At 56.0% G+C, this 18786-nt stretch overlaps 1 protein-coding gene across 20 annotated transcripts in view; it reads left to right on the forward strand.

Annotated features, from left to right (window-relative positions):
* SRCIN1 (SRC kinase signaling inhibitor 1) overlaps positions 1 to 18786 on the forward strand; it is a 69609-nt gene that overhangs the window by 37813 nt on the left and 13010 nt on the right. For 19 of the 20 annotated variants that reach the window (XM_038547495.1, XM_038547503.1, XM_038547494.1 and 16 more), the window contains 13 exons: positions 3105 to 3300; positions 3928 to 4126; positions 4547 to 4640; positions 5155 to 6065; positions 7172 to 7264; positions 7517 to 7560; positions 7879 to 8063; positions 9195 to 9370; positions 15111 to 15241; positions 15433 to 15580; positions 15922 to 16168; positions 16596 to 16830; positions 18403 to 18557. In XM_038547495.1, coding sequence (XP_038403423.1) covers positions 3105 to 3300; positions 3928 to 4126; positions 4547 to 4640; positions 5155 to 6065; positions 7172 to 7264; positions 7517 to 7560; positions 7879 to 8063; positions 9195 to 9370; positions 15111 to 15241; positions 15433 to 15580; positions 15922 to 16168; positions 16596 to 16830; positions 18403 to 18557 — 2814 coding nt within the window. Of the gene's footprint in view, positions 1 to 1244; positions 1389 to 3104; positions 3301 to 3927; positions 4127 to 4546; positions 4641 to 5154; positions 6066 to 7171; positions 7265 to 7516; positions 7561 to 7878; positions 8064 to 9194; positions 9371 to 15110; positions 15242 to 15432; positions 15581 to 15921; positions 16169 to 16595; positions 16831 to 18402; positions 18558 to 18786 lie in introns of those variants that run through there. The other variant, XM_038547501.1, reaches the window with a different exon arrangement.

The following is an 18786-nucleotide window of genomic DNA, read 5'->3' on the forward strand; positions in this document are numbered from 1 at the left end:
CGAGGGCATCCCGCTGAACCCTGGGGGAACACCCTCAGGTGCCTTCCCTACTTTCCCTGGCATCCCAGGCTCAGAACTGAGCCAAATTAGGCTGCCACTGTGTCCCAGAGTCTCCAGCCCTCCAACTCCCAGGCATCGTGACATGGTGGAAGCCTTCTATCCCCAACACCCCAGGTGCCATCCTGCACCAAGCATCTTATTTGCGAGCGTGCTCGCAGAGAGAAGTCCTTGCATCAGAGAAATCACAGAATCATAGACTCATTATGTCAGGCACACAACCTTTTTGGGAGGAAGCAGTAGAATGTAATGGTTCATTGCATGGGTCCCAGAGGCTGGTGGTGAGTTCCAGTCTGCTACTAACTAGCTGGGTGACCTGGGGCAAATTTCATAATCCCCTGGGCCTCAGTTTCTCCTCTGTAAAGTGGAACAATAATATCTGCATCATGGGGTTGTTGTAAAGATAGAAGAGGTACTGCACGTCCTAAACACAGTGCCTGGCTCATGGTGAGCCTGACATGGTAGCTTACTGCATGGGCTGTTAGAATCACAGACACTGACTTGATTCCCAAATCAGAATCACCTTGAGAACTTGTCAGAAATCTTGAACACCAGGCCCTACGCCCCAGAGATTTGGATTCAGTAAATGTGGGGTCCCGGAAAGAACATTTTTAAAAGTTCCCAAGGGTTTCTGTCCCCCTATGGACAGCCTTTGGGAACCTCAGATCCTAGTCTGACTGTTCCCACTCAAGGTTCCCTCGGCCTGATCTCCGGCCAGGAGTCATCGGCTCCTCGCTGGAATACCTCCAGTGCCAGGCGCGCACTGCTGCCCACAGCAGCCTCCTTGCGCACTGCCACGCACAGCAGCCCCCTCCTATCTTTGGAGAGCTCTGCTTGGATTACCGTTTTATTCTCTTGCCATCTCCCTCATAGACAGGAAGCCCTGGATGTCTCACTTTTTTCTGCCCTGTTGACTCAGCCCAGGACTTGGAGAGAAGTGCTAATGGGCTTTCTCTCTTCTCAAGAGGGTTTTCTACAAAGGCTGTGAGAATGGAAAGGTGCGCAGAGGGCCAGGATGGAGACCAGTGCTAGCAGGGCAGGAATGTGGGCAACTCTTCTCCCTGGATTGCCTGGACAGGGTCCTGCCTCTTCTGCAGCCAGCAGCTCTGAGGATCCTTGCCCACCCCCCTTCATTCTGGCCCCTGTTCTATCTTCTTACTGGCACCTCACTTGTGTCCCCCAGCACTGTGACCACCCCCTTCATTCCCTGCTAGCTGCTTCATTCTGCCTGAATTCTGTAGCCCTTCATCCACATCCGCCTGGCAACCACTGGCCTTCCAGTTGCCTGGCAACCTCATGATCACCAGACCAGGCCTGCTTCAGGGCTGAAGGTGAGAGAAGGGGGCACCGGCTGGCACTGGTGATCAACCTAGAGCTGAGCCACAGAGTCCAGAGTCTGGGCACAGACACTCTCCACTTGGGCCTCCTTCCCACACTGCCTCCCTCCTCCCCAGACCCATACCCACTCACTGGTCAAGGCATTGTGCTTGGGACTGGCCCCCCTGAGGTCTCTAAATCTGACCTTCTGCATCCCCAATTCTTCAAGGCCACATTGGGGACGGCTGGGCACATTGCCCATCAGAGGAAGATGCTCTCTCTTTTCTAGAGTGCTAATCCAATTGGAACATTAAATTGAGTTAATATGAAGATGGAGATTAATTAGGGGCTAATCAGGATTTGGGGAAGGAAAGAGCTGAGGAGAATAAATGATTCCTTTTTAGAGATACTTTTACTTTATTTTTATTATAAAAGTGATATATTCTGATTGTGTGAAATTCACCCAGCAAAGAAATGTGTAAAAGAGAAAGCTCTGTCTCAACCCCGACTTCACCAATGTTAATGGAGTCAAGGGATTTGTTGTTAAAAATAGGCAACGTGTTTTATAGAAAAGTACAATTGGGCGACATGATTTTTTTTCTTGATAATATATGCATATATAATCCATATATGTATATATTGCACATAACATAGAATGCACATAAAACAGATCTGACTTAGTATCTTCTCCCTGAAATGCAAGAGTATCTGACAGCATCCAGGTTTAAGGGAAGGGGCTGGGGCAGAATGGCGGGAGCTGTGGCCCCAGTCACGGCCAAAAGTAGTCTTAAAGTGTAACTGAAATGATGGTGACCCCTCCCTCAAGGAGAGAGTGATCAAGCTGTCCTCAGGGCAGGGGACTGTCCCTGAGTGACACTCCTCCCTAGCCCCAGCCATATATCACCCTTGGCTGTAGCTTCAGGGCAAGGGGCTGCCACGCTGGGTACTGGGGTAGGCCTTTCTAGGAGGCAAGCCAGGCCAGTTGGCTGTGGGCAGCATGTGCCTTGCAGAGAGGGGCTGAGGTCAGACACATATGCCGGGTGCTCACACGGATCATACCAGGCTTAGCATGCGCATTGCATGTAGTAGGTAGAGTCTGTTTGAAACCAGCTTCGGGATGGTTCTCCTAGTCACCCTAAGTCAAAGACTTTGCGCTCCTCTCTGAGGGCCCATGCCTCCCTGAGCTGGGTTAGTTCTCTTTGCTTCCACTGGGCCCTGCTTCCTGCCCCCACCCAACCCTCTGAACTCCACAAAGGATAAATTCGCCGCTCAAACCCGCCGCTTAATTAATGTCTGGAACTAATGCCCCAATTTGCGCAACGATTCTGCTGCTCACCTCAGTGACAAATTTGTGTTGTTGTTGTTCTTTGGAAGCTTAAAATAGCAGGCGTGCCCTGGCTCCTGCTCAGATGGTTTCTTGTCTGGCTTCCCAGGGTGCCTGAGGCCTTTGCCCACTCCTTACCTGCTGGGTGTCCCAGGGAGGCCAAAGCCCTAAAGGGTTGGGGAACTCTCCTGTAGCCACACAGCAAGTCTGGAATCCAGGAGACCCGAGACCCGTGTGTGTGTGTGTGTGTGTGTGTGTGTGTGTGTGTGTGTGAGAGAGAGAGAGAGAGAGAGAGAGAGAGAGAGAGAGACACTGGCTGGCAGGGGCTCCCTGGGCCTGGATAGAGGCAATGGGCTGAGCAGAGGGGCTCCCATTTGACTCCTCTCATCCTGCCCTGCCCCTGCAGACCCGCAGCTCACGCCACACTCAGGGAGCCCAGCCGGGGCTGGCAGACCAGGCAGCCAAGCTGTCATACGCCTCGGCTGAGTCGCTGGAGACCATGTCGGAGGCGGAGCTGCCCCTGGGCTTCAGTAGGATGAACCGCTTCCGACAGAGCCTGCCCCTCTCCCGCTCAGCCAGCCAGACCAAGCTGCGCTCACCAGGTACTGCTCGCCTGGTCCACCTTCCTCCTGGCCACGGCCCCTCCTTCTGCTTGGCTCACTCTGGAACCCTCTTCACCACTCCAGCTCTCCTTCAACGAACCCCTGGCTCTCTTCCAGCACCTCATTCCCACCTCCCTGCCCACCCCCGCCCCCAGCAGTCTCCTCCCCTTGGGGCCTCTCCCTCCTCAGCTTATCTTCCCAGCCCTCCTCTCTCCTACCCCTGCCCTCCCTCAGCAGCCCCTGCCCTATCCCTTTCTCTCCTGGCCTCCTCTCTCCCTCACTCCTTTCAGCAGCCTCCCCTTGCCTCATCCCCCTCTTGCTCACCTCTCTCCCCCTCGCAACGACTGCCTCTGTTTCTGCCGCACCTGCTCCTGTCCCCAGTTCCGTTTCCTCGTCCAGGCTCCTACCTGCCTGGAGTTGAGGAGGTGGCTTGAGGGGACGTCGGCATGAGGAGTGCCTGGGTGCACCTGCATTCCGGGGCCGCGTCGGGCCTCAGACCCTGCCTCTGCAGGACCAGCGCGGCTCCCGAAGGTCCCCCTCGCTCTCCTGGCCGGCGTGGTGGTGGCGGTAGTGGCGGTGGCGGTGGCGGCAGCGGCTCTGACAGCGAAGGTGGCATCTCCTTCGCAGGGGTGCTGTTCCTGCAGTTCGGGGAGGAGACTCGGCGCGTGCACATCACGCACGAGGTCAGCAGCCTGGACACGCTACACGCGCTCATCGCGCACATGTTCCCGCAGAAGCTCACCATGGGCATGCTGAAGTCGCCCAACACCGCCATTCTCATCAAGGACGAGGCTCGCAACGTCTTCTACGAGCTGGAAGACGTCCGGTGGGCGTGGCCCCGGGGAGGGGTGGGCTTCCCCAGGCTCCTCCTGCGAGGGGGTCTCCACTCCGCAGGCCTTTCCCTCTCCAGCCCCCTCCTGACCCAACCTCAGCCCTTCCTCTCTCCTTCCCCGTCATTCCCTACCCCCCACCCTCCTGCCCTGTCCTCTCTAAATCATCCATCCCTGTTGGCTGATTTTGGCTTGAGCTAACCTGACATTGGCTCCTGAGGCCGAGGGGGTGGGCGAGGTGGAGGCCTCTCGCTGTGTGTTGGTGGCAGGCAGTCTGAGGCACTGAGAAGAAGCTAGGAAGAGGTTGGGGCTCTTGGCCCTTCTTGCCACCCCTCTTCCCTCTTCCTATAGTAGCTACGTCTCCTTATCGCAGGGCTGAGGGATGGTGACCCATTTCATTTTCCCCTTCCCCTCAGGGACATCCAGGACCGAAGTATTATCAAGATCTATAGGAAGGAGCCTCTTTACGCCGCTTTCCCTGGCTCACATCTTACCAACGGGGACCTCCGGGTATGGCTTGGGATTCCCCTAGGGCATTGGGGAGGCTGTGCAAATGGGGTCCAAGAGTCTAGTTACTTGTCAACAGGGATCAGGGCCAGTTTTTGGAGCAGGGAACATAGATGCTGAAGCAGAGTATGGCTTCTACTAATTGTGCTCATGGAGGGGTCCCTCCCCTCATCTGCATGCTGCCCTCCTATCCATTTAGGATTCCCCCCCACCCCCCAGACCTCTAGGTATTGTAGGAGGCCTCTATCAGGAACCACTGCTTCCCTTCTTGCTTCCCCAGCCCTCACCAAAGGGTGGGCCGCCGGTTGCCCCTTTAGAGCCTCTCCATCTGCCACTTCTTCCTCCATGCTGGAGGCCCTGATGGGTAAGGGGCCTAAATGCAGCAAGAGCAAGGGAAGGCAGAGAATAGAAGGGACTTCCTAAGAGCCAGGGGGAAGATGCTGGCTCCTTAAGCAAGGTGCAATGGATCCCCTTTGTGACCAACCTTGTGGGGTTCTGGGGGCTGTCTTTTGCACAGAGAGAGATGGTGTATGCCTCGCGGGAGTCGTCGCCCACACGGCGTCTCAACAACCTGTCGCCGGCGCCGCACCTGGCGTCCAGCTCTCCGCCCCCGGGGCTGCCGTCCGGGCTGCCGTCCGGGCTGCCATCCGGGCTCCCGTCGGGGCTCCCGTCGGGGCTCCCATCGGGGCTGCAGTCCGGCTCGCCGTCGCGCTCGCGCCTGTCCTACGCCGGGGGGCGCCCGCCCTCCTACGCTGGCAGCCCGGTGCACCACGCGGCCGAACGGCTGGGGGGCGCCCCCGCCGCCCAGGGCGTCAGCCCCAGCCCCAGCGCCATCCTGGAGCGGCGCGACGTGAAGCCGGACGAGGACCTGGCAGGCAAGGCGGGCGGCATGGTGCTGGTGAAGGGCGAGGGCCTCTACGCCGACCCCTACGGGTTGCTCCACGAGGGCCGCCTGAGCCTGGCCGCGGCCGCCGGCGACCCGTTCGCCTACCCGGGCGCCAGCGGCCTCTACAAGCGCGGCTCGGTGCGCTCGCTCAGCACCTACTCGGCCGCCGCGCTGCAGTCCGACCTGGAGGACTCGCTGTACAAGGCGGCGGGCGGAGGCCCACTCTACGGCGACGGCTACGGCTTCCGCCTGCCGCCCTCGTCGCCGCAGAAGCTGGCCGACGTGGCGGCGCCCCCCGGGGGCCCCCAGCCTCCTCACAGCCCCTACTCGGGGCCGCCCAGCCGCGGCTCGCCGGTGCGCCAGTCTTTCCGCAAAGACTCGGGCTCCTCGTCGGTCTTCGCAGAGAGCCCGGGAGGCAAGACCCGCAGCACGGGGGGCTCCTCGACGGCCGGAGCTCCCCCGCCCGAGCTCTTCCCCGGGCCTGGGGAGCGCCCGCTCGTTGGGTTTGGGCCGCCAGTGCCAGCCAAGGACACGGAGACCAGGTGAGGGTCGCTCACGAGGCCTTAGGGTTGTTGGGGATGGGGTGGGGAGAGGGGACTCTGCAGAGGCTGTGGCAGGGTTGTGTACTGGACTGTGAGGCCCCAGAGTCCTTTGTAGGCCGGTAGCACTCTTGAGGGTTCACGGGAGTACTTTGGATATGGCAGGGAAGGCACTGGAGAGATGGACATGCCTTTTTCCTTCCTGCTGCAAGACCTGGGGGTTGGATGAAAGGGCCTCAGACAAGATTTCTGGAGACCTGGGTTTGCATCCGTTCCCTGAACCTCAGTTTCTCTAACTAAAATTGAGGTTGAACCAGCATTCTAGTGCTTTTCCTGCTCAGAGTTTGCAGCCACGAGAGCTGTCCAGCACACGGTCAGCTGAAGTCCACTGGGGAGGGGGTGCTGGTAAGAAATAGGGATGGGGAGAGAAGCACCTGCTATTAGGTAGCCTCCAAGCTGGGAACTCTTGCCCATTATTCAGCTCCGTCCTAAGGGTGCAGGGCTGGAGGAGGTAACCAGAGCATTGACCTATCCTCTTCTGTCTTCAGGCAGTGCTGCTGAGAGATGAGGAGAAGCAATTCACATTCACACAGCTCTCTTGTGGCTTGTGTGCCAGGCACTGCACTGGGCACTGTGGATGCCACGTTGGGCAAACCTGGTTCCTGCCTTGTCTAGTGGGGGTGACACATTAAGAAATACTTACACTTCCCTTGGGAGGGTAAATAGGTGGTGTGGGAGGAGGGATTCCTTAAAGCTTTTGGGGCTCTGGGATGGCTTCAGGGAGGAGGTGGGGGGGGGGAAATGCCAGGAAGGGGGAAAACATGTGTAGAGGCACAGAGAGGCCTGGGTGGGGCCATTAGGGAGCCAGTAGTGAGAGATGGGGCTGGCAAGGGAGGGGGTGACTGTTAGATGGAAAGGAGCCTTACCAGTATTAGAAGGGGGACTGTGGGCTTGAACCTTTGGCCTTGGGGCCTTTTGCATTGTCTGTGTGCTGGTGGCTGGGGAGGGAACGGTATTTCCTCTAATTATCAATCTTCAGAATGAGGGGGCTAGGTAAGAGGGACCCCAAGCCCAGAGAAGGGGTTGCTTAAAGCCACCGTCCTCTCCAGGGAGCGCATGGAGGCCATGGAGAAGCAGATTGCCAGCCTCACAGGCCTGGTACAGAGTGCCCTACTACGAGGCTCAGAGCCTGAGACCCCCAGGTAAAATTCCTATCTCAATACTACAGTCAGGGCCTATGGTTGGGGTGAGAGGAAGGAAGAGTGGGCAGCAGGGGCACCCGGCCCAGCTCTGCCAATGTTTCAGTGTGTGACTCTGGGTGAGCCCTTTCCCTTCTCTGGGACTCCATCGTGACATCAGGGGACTGGAGGAGATTATGTTAAAAGTCTCACCCAGCTTTGATGGTCTGGGGTCAGCCTGGCCCCTCTGATGGCCATCTTTTCCCTGTGCCACAGCGAGAAGATTGAAGGTTCCAATGGAGCAGGCACCCCCTCAGCACGTGAGTGGCCCTTTGCCCCTCCCCCACAGGTACCTGCCCTCTCTGAACCTCAGATTACTAATCTGTAAAGTGGGAATTAAACCATCAGATACATCAGTGGGCTTCAGAGGATCAATAAGCAGTTACCTTCGCCCCAGGTGGATTTGCCCTGGTGCTTTGCTCCCCATAGAAGGGCTGGCCCACTAACTGGGGCAGGGAGTCAGAGCCATGTGCTTCTACCGCTACCCTGAGTATCAGGGGTGGGAGGGACCTTGTCCGGGCCCCTTGCAGGCTCAAGCTTTGTTGCCTTTCTCCCATCCTCGGGGTCCCTCTCTGCAGCCTGTGGGTCAGGCAGCCGGAGCAGCGGCGCCACCCCAGTGTCCGGCCCTCCCCCGCCTTCAGCCAGCACACCTGCGGGGCAGCCCACCTCCATCAGCCGTTTGCAGATGCAGCTGCACCTGCGTGGCCTGCAGAACAGCACCAGTGACCTGCGCAGCCAGCTTCAGCAGTTGCGAAAGCTCCAGGTACTGCGCGCTCCCGGGCCTCGCCCCGTGCCCCGCCCCCTCCAGCCCCTCCGGGACGGAACCCACCCACTCCCACTCGCGCTGCGCAGATGCCCCTGGAGGTTCACTGGGCCCCTCTGCGAGCGCTTTCTCCCCCGACCCTTCCTCGAGCTCCCGCTTGCTGGCGGAATCTCTGCTCTCTCACCAAGCCCCACCGCTCGCCCTGGTTCCCCTCACTGCGCCCTCCTTCCCCTTTCCTGAATACTCACCGTTCTCCTGGAGCTCCAGTCCACCCCATTGAGCCCCTTCTCATCCCCCCCGCCCCCCAGTATCCCTCAGGGCAGTCCCGATTCCCTGTTGCCCAGCATTCTTTCTCCCCTCCCTCTCTTCCGTCGGGCGGAAGCCCTCCCCCTGCACCCCCTCCACTACCCCTTCCCGAGTCCGCAGTCCCGTCCCCCCCCCACGGCCTGCCCCGCCTGGCAGATGGTCCCACCAGTCAGGAGCCTGGCATCGCTGTGCCCGCTCCTCGAGAGGGCCCTGGGGCCCATCAGGTGAGAATAATGAGCAGAGACAAGCTGGAGAGGGGGCAGAGAGCTGCCATCTGGGCAACGGGTAGGATCTCACCCACCCGCGCGCCGTTGCCCCAACTCGGCCTTTGAACTGGGTTCGAGCGTAAAGTTAATGTTCTTGCGCTGGCCACGGACTCTCTATGAAACCCCAGTGCTTCGGTCTTGCCTCGAAGCCGCAGCCGCACTGTGGGCGCAGCCCTACAGAGGGCTGCCTCTTGCCTCCCCCCAAATACGCCCGTCCGGTTCTCCTGCCTGTGTATTTCCCCAGCCCGAGACCTGTCCTCCGCCCCGCACCATCACGCTGCTCACGGCCACAGCCACGGAGCCGCACGTCCCGCACGCCCCAATTTAGCCCTTTTCTCTCCACTATCCCGCCTCTTCCTCCCCAGAATTTAGCCCTGGACCTCTGCTCTCCCCTATACCGCCCTTTCTCTGGGGCTCACGGCCGCAGCCGAGCAGCCGCTTCTTCTGGGGAGCCCTCCCAGCATCGGGTTGTCCCCTGCCCGCCTCCTCCCGGCTCCTCGCCTGCCGAGCACCTCGGTCCCCTCCCACCCTCGGCCACCGGTCCCTTTGCGTCCCGCAGCTACAAAACCTGGAGTCGCTGCGCGCACTGCTCAAGGGCACAGAGGCGGAGCTGAGCATGCGCGTGTCGGAGGCGGCGCGGCGGCAGGAGGACCCGCTGCAGCGGCAGCGCACCCTGGTGGAGGAGGAGCGGCTGCGCTACCTCAACGACGAGGAGCTCATCACCCAGCAGCTCAAGTGAGGCTGGGCCCGGGGCGCGGAGGAGGGAGGGCTGGCGCTGCGGCCTGGGCCGCAACCTGGTTTCCCTGGGAGGTGCAGCTGCCTTCCTTCTGAATCACAGGTGACTGGTCTGGTCTGAAGCCTGATTTCCCTCTCCTCTATGGCCTGATTTCTCTGTGACCCACAAACCTTTGACCATCTGGCACCATTCCTTATTTCTTTTCTCTTTTTTTTTTCCCCTGGCTCCATGCCCTCTTTTTGCTATCTCATGGTCCACAGTCTGGCTTCCCCCTGCCCTGTGACCTTATTTTCATGTGGCCAGGTGCAGGATTCCACTCTGTCCTCTGTCTGCTTTCACTCTGGCCTGTGACCTGTACAAAGTGACCCTTGGGTAGCCACCACTGCCGCCACTCCAATTCCCCTATCTCTAAGACCAGGGATAGCCAAGGAAAACCTTCCTTCAGTCCTAGTGCCGCTGAAACAAGGCTCTAGTTTTTTCAGAAGGAGTGAGGAATAGAGAACACCCGGCTCCCAAATGCTTAGACATGGAAGGGTTAATCGGAGACAGTCTTCTGATCCAAATTTAGCAAATGGCTGTCTGGCCAAGATTCCATTGTCTCGCACCGTTGAAGGGAGAAACTGCCTTTTGCTGTCCATCCACCCAGTGAGCACCCCCAGGCCACAGCAGCCTTCCCTTGTCAATCACTGGGATCTGAGACAGAGGCCTTGCTCCTTCCTCTGGCCTCCTTCTTGGTGGCACAGGGCACAAGCGACCTGAAGTCTGGCTCCAGCATTGAAAGACTATGTGATCAGGCCAGTTTCCGCCCTCTTCTGTGCTTCAGCTTCCTTATCTGTGCCCAGTATTAAGATTTTTGCAGTTCTTTCCAGGGGGAGCTTGGGTTCTACTGGCCAGTGACTTTGGGGAGCCAGGGGAGGCTTCTCTGAGGAGCCCAGCTTGCAAAGGGCTCCTTGAGATGGGTCCCTCCTTCTCAGCCTTGGACCCACACAGCCTGTGCACTTTGGTAGGGCCCAAGGCAAAGATTCCCATGACCCCTTGAGGCTGAGATGAAAGGACCATCTCACTTGGCAGTAAGCTGGCAGCCACTACCCCATCATTTCAGGTGTGAAAACTTAGTGAGAACCTCAGATCTCCAAGCAGACTGGTAGCTGTCACCCCGCCCCCCAGAGAATTCCATTTACCCAACTTTTCTGTCCTCTCCTTGCCCCTTTTTCACTCAGCACAGAGGAGCTGGGTTGGGATTTTTAAAAGGAACTTTACTGAAACATTAAAGGAAAATAAAAGAAAATATAAAAGCACAGAGACAGAAGAGATGAAAGAACAGATTTAAGCTGCTGTCACATGAGTGTCTGGTCTTCAGCTTCCTGGGGCCCTCAGTTCTCCCGGAGCTCACAGACTCCCTATCCTCTGTCCTGTTATCAAACCCCTTGTTCAGACTGCTCACTTGAGAGAGCTTGGGGGCTGATACATTGCTTTTGGTAGGATTCTCTATCCACTTTGAAGGGGATTCCTGCCTTTTTGGGGGACAGCCTGGTCTGTCCATCAGCCCTGAGGTGGCTCTGCTTGGCTATGAGGGCCCTCCCTACCAGCTCCCATAACCTCCCTGGGTATTAGGTGGACCAGCAGGCCCATCCTTACCCCTACTCTGGCTGTAGCCTCTGCATGCTTGCACTTGCTCTGCTTTGCTCTGTGTGGGGCACCAAAACTGGCACACTGCTGGCAAGATGCTCGCCCCAGCATCTTGCTAGCAGTTAAGACCAGTTCCATGCTTTATGCAGCTTGGCTCTCTCACCTGTTTTTCTTTTTTCTTTCTTTTTTTTATTTTAAGATTTTATTTATTTATTCATGAGCCATTCTGAGCCACCCAGGCATCACTCTCATCTGTTTTTCTAGCCAGGGCCTTGAGCTCTGTCTAGACATTGCCCTGAGGGGTACCCTCTGCTGACTTGAGACCTTTTGGCCTCTGCAGCCTCACTTGAACTAAGCCAGCACGGGTTTTGTAGGAATACCAACTACACAGCCACACAGGGCCCCACACTCCGAATGGCCCTATGCTTAGCTGTTGTTATCTTGAAATTCTTAATAATTTTTAAACTAGGATCAGCATCTTCATTTTTCACTAGGCCCCATAAATTATAGAGCTGGCTCTTTCCTGACCCTGCACCCCTCTAGGACTGAACCTGGGTCTGGAAAGCCCAACCCCTTTCTGATAATGGTGTCTAGACTTAGACCAGTCTGGGGCTCACTTGCAGAGGCTGCCCAAGTTAGGCCGCCCAAAACTTGTGGCAGGTTTCATGACCAGAAAATCGAGGTGCTAATTGAGAACCAAGTCCCTTCTGCCCGAGAGTCACGGTGTTGTGTCCTCCTGAAGGCTTACCTGAGTCCTCCTTTAAATGAGGGTCTCTTCCCCATCAGAGTGATGTTTGGGAGTGATTGTTTTAGAAAACTGGCACACTCTGAGCCAGTTAGGTGTCCCACACAGCAGGAAAGAACAGTTTCTCTTTCCCACTTGGCAGAGCAAGGGCTGAGTGGGACAGGGATGAGTATGGGGTGATGTCGGTCCAGTGTGGAAGTGAGATGCAGCAGAGTCCAATGGCTGAAGCCAGACATGAATAGATCTTGCTTTGCCACAAAATATTTGTATAACCTTAGACAAGCTACTTGAAGTCCCTCAGCCTCTCTCTCTCTTTTTTTAATGCCAAACCTTATTGTCTTAGTTAAGATAACTGCTATAACAAATTATATAATGGTTCAAAAGTAACAGACGTATCTTATTTTCTCATGAAACAGTACTGGGTGGGTTAGTGGAGTGACCCTCCTCCATGCAATCATGCAGGGGCCCAGGCTAATGGAGGCTTTTCCATCTTCAATATATGCCTTTGGAGATCATGTGCAGGGTCATTGCCTTTCAACCCAGAGGAAGGGGAAAAGAGCATGGAGGAACTTCCATGGGAGGTTTTTACGGGACAGCCTGGAGGCAACATGTTATCCCTTTGACTTGCATTGCATTGGCTGGACCTCAGTCATGGCCATTTCTTTTTTTTTATTTTTAATTTATTTTAGATTTTATTTATTTATTCATGAGAGACACACAGAGAGAGGCAGAGACATAGAGGGAGAAGCGGGCTTCTCACAGAGAGCCCTATGTGGATTCAATCCCTGGATCCGGGATCATGCCCTGAGCCGGGATCATGCCTTGATGCTCAATCGCTGAGCCACCCAGGTGTCCCCATTTCTTTTTTTAAAAAAGATTTTATTTATTCATTCATAAGAGACATAGAGAGAGAGGCAGAGACATAGGCAGAGGGAGAAGCAGACTCCCCGTGGAGAGCCTGATGCTGGACTCAATCGCAGGACCCCAGGATCACATCCTGAGCCAAAGACAGATGCTCAACCACTGAGCCACCAAGGTGCCCCAGTCATGGCCATTTGTAACTGCAAGGGAGGCTGGGAAGCATAGTCTGATGTCTGAGCTACCGTTTGTGTGTAGACTGGAGGTAATAATGGCTTCCATGCCCAGGATTTTTTATGAGGATTAAATAAGGTAATGGAAGTGGAGGGCTGCCTGTGGCACCTGGCACACAGTAAGCGCTTAGTACAAGCTAGCTCTTCAGCTGGCAGTGCTGAGTCACAGGATTTCGTCCTTGCTCCAGTGTGGTCTGTCTTTTCATCCACTAGTTGGATGAAGATGTATAGGCATGCTGATAAGATTTGCTAGTGACACAGAGCTTTGAGGGGGAGCAAATCTGTTGGATGGTAGAACTGAGATTCAAACATTGTTCCCGCCTGGATTGTTGAGCTAAATTCCAGCAGATGGGATCTGACAAGAATGTATGTAAAGTCCTGCATGTGGGTCAGGGATGTTGGTGACTCAAGTCACACAATTGAGATGACCTACCTGGGCAGCAATTCCTTCTTTCACTTACTCATTCATTCCACAATTATTTACCGGACCTCTGTTCTGCTCCAGGCACTGTGCCAGGAGCTGGCAATTGGAGATGAATCCAGAAGACGTGGTCCCTGCCTGCCAGGAGCTACCGAGCCCAGCATGCAAGAGCTCTGAGGGTTTTTATGAGGCAGGAAGCAGAGCCCCAACCCCAAGTACAGGGAGTGGGGGAGCAGTTTCCATTGAGACCTGAGGGAGGAGTGGGAATTGGTTACACATGTGCATGTGTATGCACATGTGTATGTGTGTGAGTGGAGTGTGGGAAGCAGGGGAAATGGCATTATAAAGGCCCAGACAGTGCAGCACATACAAGGACCTTGGAGAAGTTGTGGACAGTTCTAAACAGAAGCAAGCCAGGTGAGGACAGGGGATGTGGCTGGAGGGAAATTAAGAGCAGCCCCCAGGGACTGACCCTTTACCACCCTTTTCCCATCTGCATTGGCTTATTTTTTTAAAAGAATTTATTCATTTATTTGAGAGAGAGAGAGAGAGAGAGCAAGAGAGTGAGAGAGAGCATGAGCAGGGGGAGAGGGAGAGGCAGGGTCCCTGCTCAGCAGGGCTTGATCCCAGGACCCTGGGAGCTCAGATGCTTAACCATCTGAGCCATCCTGGCATCTCTGCATTGGCTCAGTTAATCTTCACAATGGCCCCTGGAGGGAAGAACTCTTACTACCCCCATTTTTTTTTGGTTGAGGAGGTTGCAGCCCAGAAATAGTAGGTAACTTGTCCAAGATCTCTCTGTTGGACGGGCAGAGCTGGGATTGAAATTTGGATCTGTCTGACTATAGAGCCAACTTTTCAGCTACTACCTTCATGCCCTTCTTCTCTTGGATTTTAGCCTCAGGACAATGGGATCTATGTATAGGGTTCAACACAGAAGGTAATGACTTGGTGTGACTTACATTTTAGAAAGATGTGTGTTTTGGGATCCCTGGGTGGCGCAGTGGTTTGGCGCCTGCCTTTGGCCCAGGGCGCCATCCTGGAGACCCGGGATCGAATCCCACATCGGGCTCCCGGTGCATGGAGCCTGCTTCTCCCTCTGCCTGTGTCTCTGCCTCTCTCTCTCTCTCTCTGTGACTATCATAAATAAATAAAAATTTTAAAAAAATTAAAAAAAAAAGATGTGGGTTTTAAAATGGTAGACGCTCAGCATAAACCCTTTAACACTTGAAAGCAGTTTTGTCTTCAAGGAAAGAGGCTGAGTGGATTATTTGAGAAAAGTGGTGCCACCCCTCAAGGGGCGAGACTTTGTAGGGGCACACACAGCTGCCTGCAGTTCCCTGAAAGGCTGCTGGGTTGTCTCCTGCTTCCTTGGCAGAATGAGAACCAGAGGATGCAAGTTATAGGGAGAGATATTTGGGCTGATGTTGCTAAAGACCAGAACTTTGACAGCAAGGTGGGGGAACCCAAGACACCTATTAAAGAACTCGTCTGAAGTCTTATCTCTGGGGTTTGGCATTTCTGATTTCATTTGGGCATGGAGCCTGATGGATGGCATTTATTTATTTATTTACAAATATTTTATTTATTATTGAGAGAGAGAGCATGTGCATGCGTGGAGGTGGGGAACAGACTCCCTGCTGGGCAGAGAGCCTAATGTGGGGCTGTATGTATCCCAGGACCCTGGGATCATGACCTGAGCTAAAGGCAGATGCTTAACTGAGCCACCCAGGTGACCCAGTGGATGGCTTTTAATTTTGATCTAACTGATGTCCTGATTTCTTCCCATTTGCCCAATTTCAGGGGGCTGGGCTGGGGCCAGAGGGGCTGAGAGGGTCTCTCTCTGGTTGCAGTGACCTGGAGAAGTCGGTGGAGAAGATCCAGCGGGATGTGTCCCACAACCACCGGCTGGTACCTGGGCCAGAGCTGGAAGAGAAGGCGCTGGTGCTGAAGCAGCTCGGGGAGACCCTGACTGAGCTCAAGGGTGAGGCCAGCGTCCTGGCAGGCGGGCAAGCAAGCAAGCAAGCGAGCGAGCGAGCGAGCGAGTGGCATGTGGTCCCGGGGCGGGAGTCCCTGCTGCACCCCCACCCCCCAGACACTGCCCTCCCTGCTGCCCTTCCTCCCCATCCTCTCGGAGCTGCTCCCTCCCCAGCTCACTCTTCCTGGTCCCCTCAGCTCACTTCCCAGGCCTGCAGAGCAAGATGCGGGTAGTACTGCGTGTGGAGGTGGAGGCAGTGAAGTTCCTGAAGGAGGAGCCACAGCGCCTGGACGGGCTACTCAAACGCTGCCGTGGGGTCACGGACATGCTGGCCCAGATCCGAAGGTCTTTCTCTCCCTGACCTCTTAATCTCGGACCTCCGATTTCCCATGAGGTCACACGCTGGGCATAGATGGATAGATCAGCTTGACCCCTTACCCTGACTCCTCTAGAGGTCACTGATGCGCCAACTGGATCTCTACCTCCACTCTGACCTATGACCCCTGGCAGGGTACAGACTTGGCTCTCTCTTCCGCTGGATGCAGTCACTCCTCCCAGGCCCCTCCCTCTGTCCTGCAAGATCCCAGGGCCCTGCTCACCCTCTACCTCCCCCAGGCCAGGCTTCCCTTGCATGGGGCTGTCAACGCTCAGGGCCTCACAGCTGCTCCTAATTCTCCCAACCCCAGGCAAGTGGATGAGGGGGTGTGGCCACCCCCCAACAACCTCCTGAATCAGTCCCCCAAGAAGGTGACGGCTGAAACGGACTTCAGCAAGAACTTGGACTTCGAAATGGCACCCCCTAGCCCTCCACTGAACCTCCATGAGCTGAGTGGCCCGGCCGAGGGAGCCCCTCCTACTCCCAAGGGGGGCAACCCTACCAAAGGCCTGGATGCTGCTGGCAAGAGAAGCGTGGACAAGGCTGTGTCTGTTGAGGTGCTGGGCCTGAGACGGGGGTGGGGGGCATGAGCTAGGCTCACACATTCTTACCACCATCCTAGACTGGATACTTTTTCCTGGGAGGAGGAGGATGTTGGAGGAGCACAATGATGGTGACATTAGTTCTGCCAGACAGAAAAACATTTTATACCACTATTAACAATCAAGGCAGTGTGATGTTGGCCTAAGAATAGACCGTGTGGTCAATGAAACAGAATAGAATGTCCCAAAATGGGGCTAATGAAGGTGGCATTCCGGACCTAACAGGGAGAGCATAGAATACTCAAGAAGTCTGAGGGTCTCCTGGGGGCTGGGCCAACCTTCCTTCTCCATTCCTGGCATGTGTGGCTGGGGGAAGGGGCTGCATGCCCAGAGTCCAAGCCGGGCCGCTGCTTCAGTGCTGACTCTTGCTCCTCCTCTCAAGGCTGCTGAACGGGACTGGGAGGAGAAGCGGGCAGCCCTGACCCAGTACAGCGCCAAGGACATCAACCGGCTGCTGGAGGAGACACAGGCGGAGCTGCTGAAGGCCATCCCTGACCTAGACTGTGCGAGCAAGGCCCACCCAGGCCTGGCCCCCACCCCTGACCACAAGCCTCCCAAGGTCCCCCACGGCCAGAAGGCAGCCCCTCGAACGGAGCCCAGTGGAAGGAGGGGCTCAGGTATGGGGAGAGGTGGGGGACTGAAGAGCCCAGAGGAGGAGAGCCCCATCTTCAGGAGCTCTCAGGTTGTTGGGGGAGGTACCTGGGTGTGAGAATCTGTGTGGTCAGACTGCCAGAGAAGGGAGATGCTAGGGCATCAGCAGCCTGACCCTCAGCTGCTGTAGGGACACCCAGAGGACAGGGTAGAGCTGGACTCCACATGGGGCTTTTCCCACTGCCCTAACTGCTGCTGAGAGGCCCACACGGAGGAGGAGCCAGTCGGGGACCAAGAGTCACCGCCTGTACATTGTGACCGAGCATATGCTTTGCACCAGGCTGTGGCAAGACGGGGAACGGTGCCGGTCCTCATGGATATGATTTCTGTTCCTGCTGAGCCTGCCAGCCCACAGGGGAAGCAGAAATCCAACCAGAAATAACAATTATCATCCTGCTATCTGTATTTGTTAAGCACCTACTGTATGCTGATTGCCAGAGATAAGGAAACAAGACACTGCTTATTTTCAAGGAGGTTTTAGTGTAATACTAACATTTTTATCGTGTGCTTAGGTGACAGGCTACTCCAGATGCATTGTATATAGAAATCCTTACGATTTTGCAGCAACCCCAGGAGGCAGATACAGTCATTATTCCCATCTTGCAGATGAGGACGCTAAGGCTCAGCATAGCTAAATGATCTGTCCCAGGCCCTACTCAGTGTGTAAACCAGAAAGAGGATGCAGGTGCTAACTGTGGCAGTGGCCTGCAGTCCTACAGGAGGCCCTGAGAGGGTGGGGAGCACTGCCCACTGGGGGTCACGTTGCCTTGGAGTCTTGAAAACAAGTGGGCCTTTCCCTGGACAGTGAGGGAGGGCATTTTAGAGAGTAGCAGCACGTGCAAGTGCCTGGAGGGATGTGTTTGGTGTTGTTAAGCGAGGTTCAGGCTGGGAAGTAGCTAGCAGAGCTGAGGCTGAAAATGGGCAGTCGTGGAAGGTGCTGAGCGGAGGAGTTTGCACATGGTTTGGGGTCATTGGGAACCAGGAGGCTCAAAGGCAGAGGAGTGTCAGGTTTGAGTGACTTTTCTGTAGGTTGCCCTGGAAACCACCCCCACCCCTGGGGAAAGGAGCAGGGAGAGCCTAGGGGGTTGGGTCAGGCTCTTGCAAGATGGAGAAGAGACAGAGAAGAGTGCAGAGATGCAGCAGAGGGGCAGAGGAAAAGAGATGGATTAAGGCAGCGCTTCTGAGTGAGTGTATGCACAAAATCACTGGAAATCTGTCAAAATGTGGATTCTGATTCAGCAACCAAGGGTGAGACCCGAGCTTCCGCATTTCTAACGAGCTCGCAGGTGCTGCTGGGCTGCTGGTCCTGTTCACTGACCGCACTTTGGGTCTAAGAGAAGCACTAAGAGAAGTGCTAGACATGGGTTCCAAGGGGAGATGAGAGAGGAGGAGGAGGAGGAGGAAAGAGGAGGGGCCGTGTCGTTTCCCTGAGCTTCCCTCCCCTATCCTCCCTGGAGGAGGAAGCAAATTTCATCACCTTGGTGCATGGACTGTGAGGTCAAGGACCCCCTGACCCCCAGCCCCTTGGCTGCCCACAGATGAGCTGACAGTGCCTCGGTACCGCACGGAGAAGCCCTCCAAGTCGCCCCCGCCGCCCCCTCCCCGCCGGAGCTTCCCCTCCTCCCACGGCCTCACCACCACGCGCACAGGAGAGGTCGTGGTCACCAGCAAGAAGGATTCGGCCTTCATCAAGGTACCAAGCCCACCCTAGGCCATGGGATACCCGAGGTGGCCTCTGAAGACCCCATGGGGCAGAAGAAAAGAAGGGGGCTGGCCAGTGGTACCTCTGCTTCTGGGTGGGGCTCCCACCCTGGGAAGGGGGCCAGCTGGCAGGGGACTGAGGAGTGTGCTGATGAGGAGGTCGGGCTGGAGCCAGTCTGGAACGGGTGGGGCCCAGGAGGTGAGCTGGTGCTGGAGGGGCT

This window comes from Canis lupus, chromosome 9 (genome assembly GCF_011100685.1).
Source record: "Canis lupus familiaris isolate Mischka breed German Shepherd chromosome 9, alternate assembly UU_Cfam_GSD_1.0, whole genome shotgun sequence".
Taxonomy (NCBI): Eukaryota; Metazoa; Chordata; class Mammalia; order Carnivora; family Canidae; genus Canis; species Canis lupus.